The sequence below is a fragment of the Solanum pennellii genome, chromosome 11 (genome assembly GCF_001406875.1).
Source record: "Solanum pennellii chromosome 11, SPENNV200".
NCBI classification, from domain to species: Eukaryota; Viridiplantae; Streptophyta; class Magnoliopsida; order Solanales; family Solanaceae; genus Solanum; species Solanum pennellii.
In genome coordinates this window covers 25,329,121-25,330,148 of record NC_028647.1, presented here as the reverse complement: position 1 = coordinate 25,330,148, position 1,028 = coordinate 25,329,121, and the positions used below count along the sequence as shown (strand labels likewise).

Genomic DNA, 1,028 nt, shown 5'->3' with positions numbered 1-1,028 from the left:
GCCGACATTAGGCCACCTACGTATCTCATTCTTAAGAATTCAGGTCGAAGGTAGTTCAAATACAAAGAAATATTTAAATTGGATAATTGGGGTGACCAAGGCCGACATAAGCCGCCTACGTATCTCATTCTTGAGAATTCAAGTCAGACGTAGTTCATTACAGGAGGGATAAGAATTTAAGCAAAAAAAATACAAGCAAACAGAATAATTACAAGTAAATAACAGAAATGCAAACCGCAGCTTCACACGTAGTATCTCTTGACAGCATCTAAGTTAATTGGTTTCGGCCATGCAGTGCCATCCATCTCTGACAAGACGAAAGCACCTCCGGATAATACCTTGCAAGCCATGTAGGGTCCTTGCAAATTCGGCGCGAATTTTCCTTTGTATTCGTCTTGATGAGGAAAATGCACTTAAGGACCAACTGACCAACTTTGAAAACTCTGGATCTTACGCTCCTATGAAAAGCATGAATCATTCTCTGTCGATACAACTGACAATGACAAACAACAACCATTCTCTTCTCGTCAATCAAAGTTAACTGATCGATTATCTTCCTAACCCATTCAGCGTTACTCAACTCAGCTTCTTGGATGATTCTCAATGACGGTATCTCAACTTCGGCAGGTATGACTGCCTCTGTTCCATATACTAGTAAGTACGGAGTAGCTCCAGTCGATGTTCTAATAGTCGTTCGATAACCCAATAAAGCATATGGTAACATCTCATGCCAACCTCGGTGATTGTCAATCATCTTCCTCAGAATCTTCTTGATATTCTTATTGACGGCCTCTACAGCTCCATTCATTTGAGGGGGATAAGCGGTCGAATTTCGATGAGTAACCTTAAATTTTTCACAGATATCTCTCATCAAGTGACTATTGAGATTCACACCATTATCAGTAATGATCAACTCTGGTACTCTAAACTTGCATATCAAATTGTTGCGAACAAAATCAGCCACAACTTTCTTAGTTACCGACTTGTAAGAAACTGCTTCCACCCACTTGGTGAAATAGTCAATAGCA

The 1,028-nt window shown here is 40.1% G+C and overlaps 1 protein-coding gene across 1 annotated transcript; it reads right to left on the bottom strand.

The window, feature by feature from the left end:
- Positions 1-268: 268 nt before the first annotated feature.
- LOC114074724 lies at positions 269-724 on the bottom strand. The gene has a single exon (XM_027912717.1). It carries the CDS (start codon positions 722-724, stop codon positions 269-271), a length of 456 nt encoding a protein of 151 aa, XP_027768518.1.
- Positions 725-1,028: the final 304 nt, after the last annotated feature.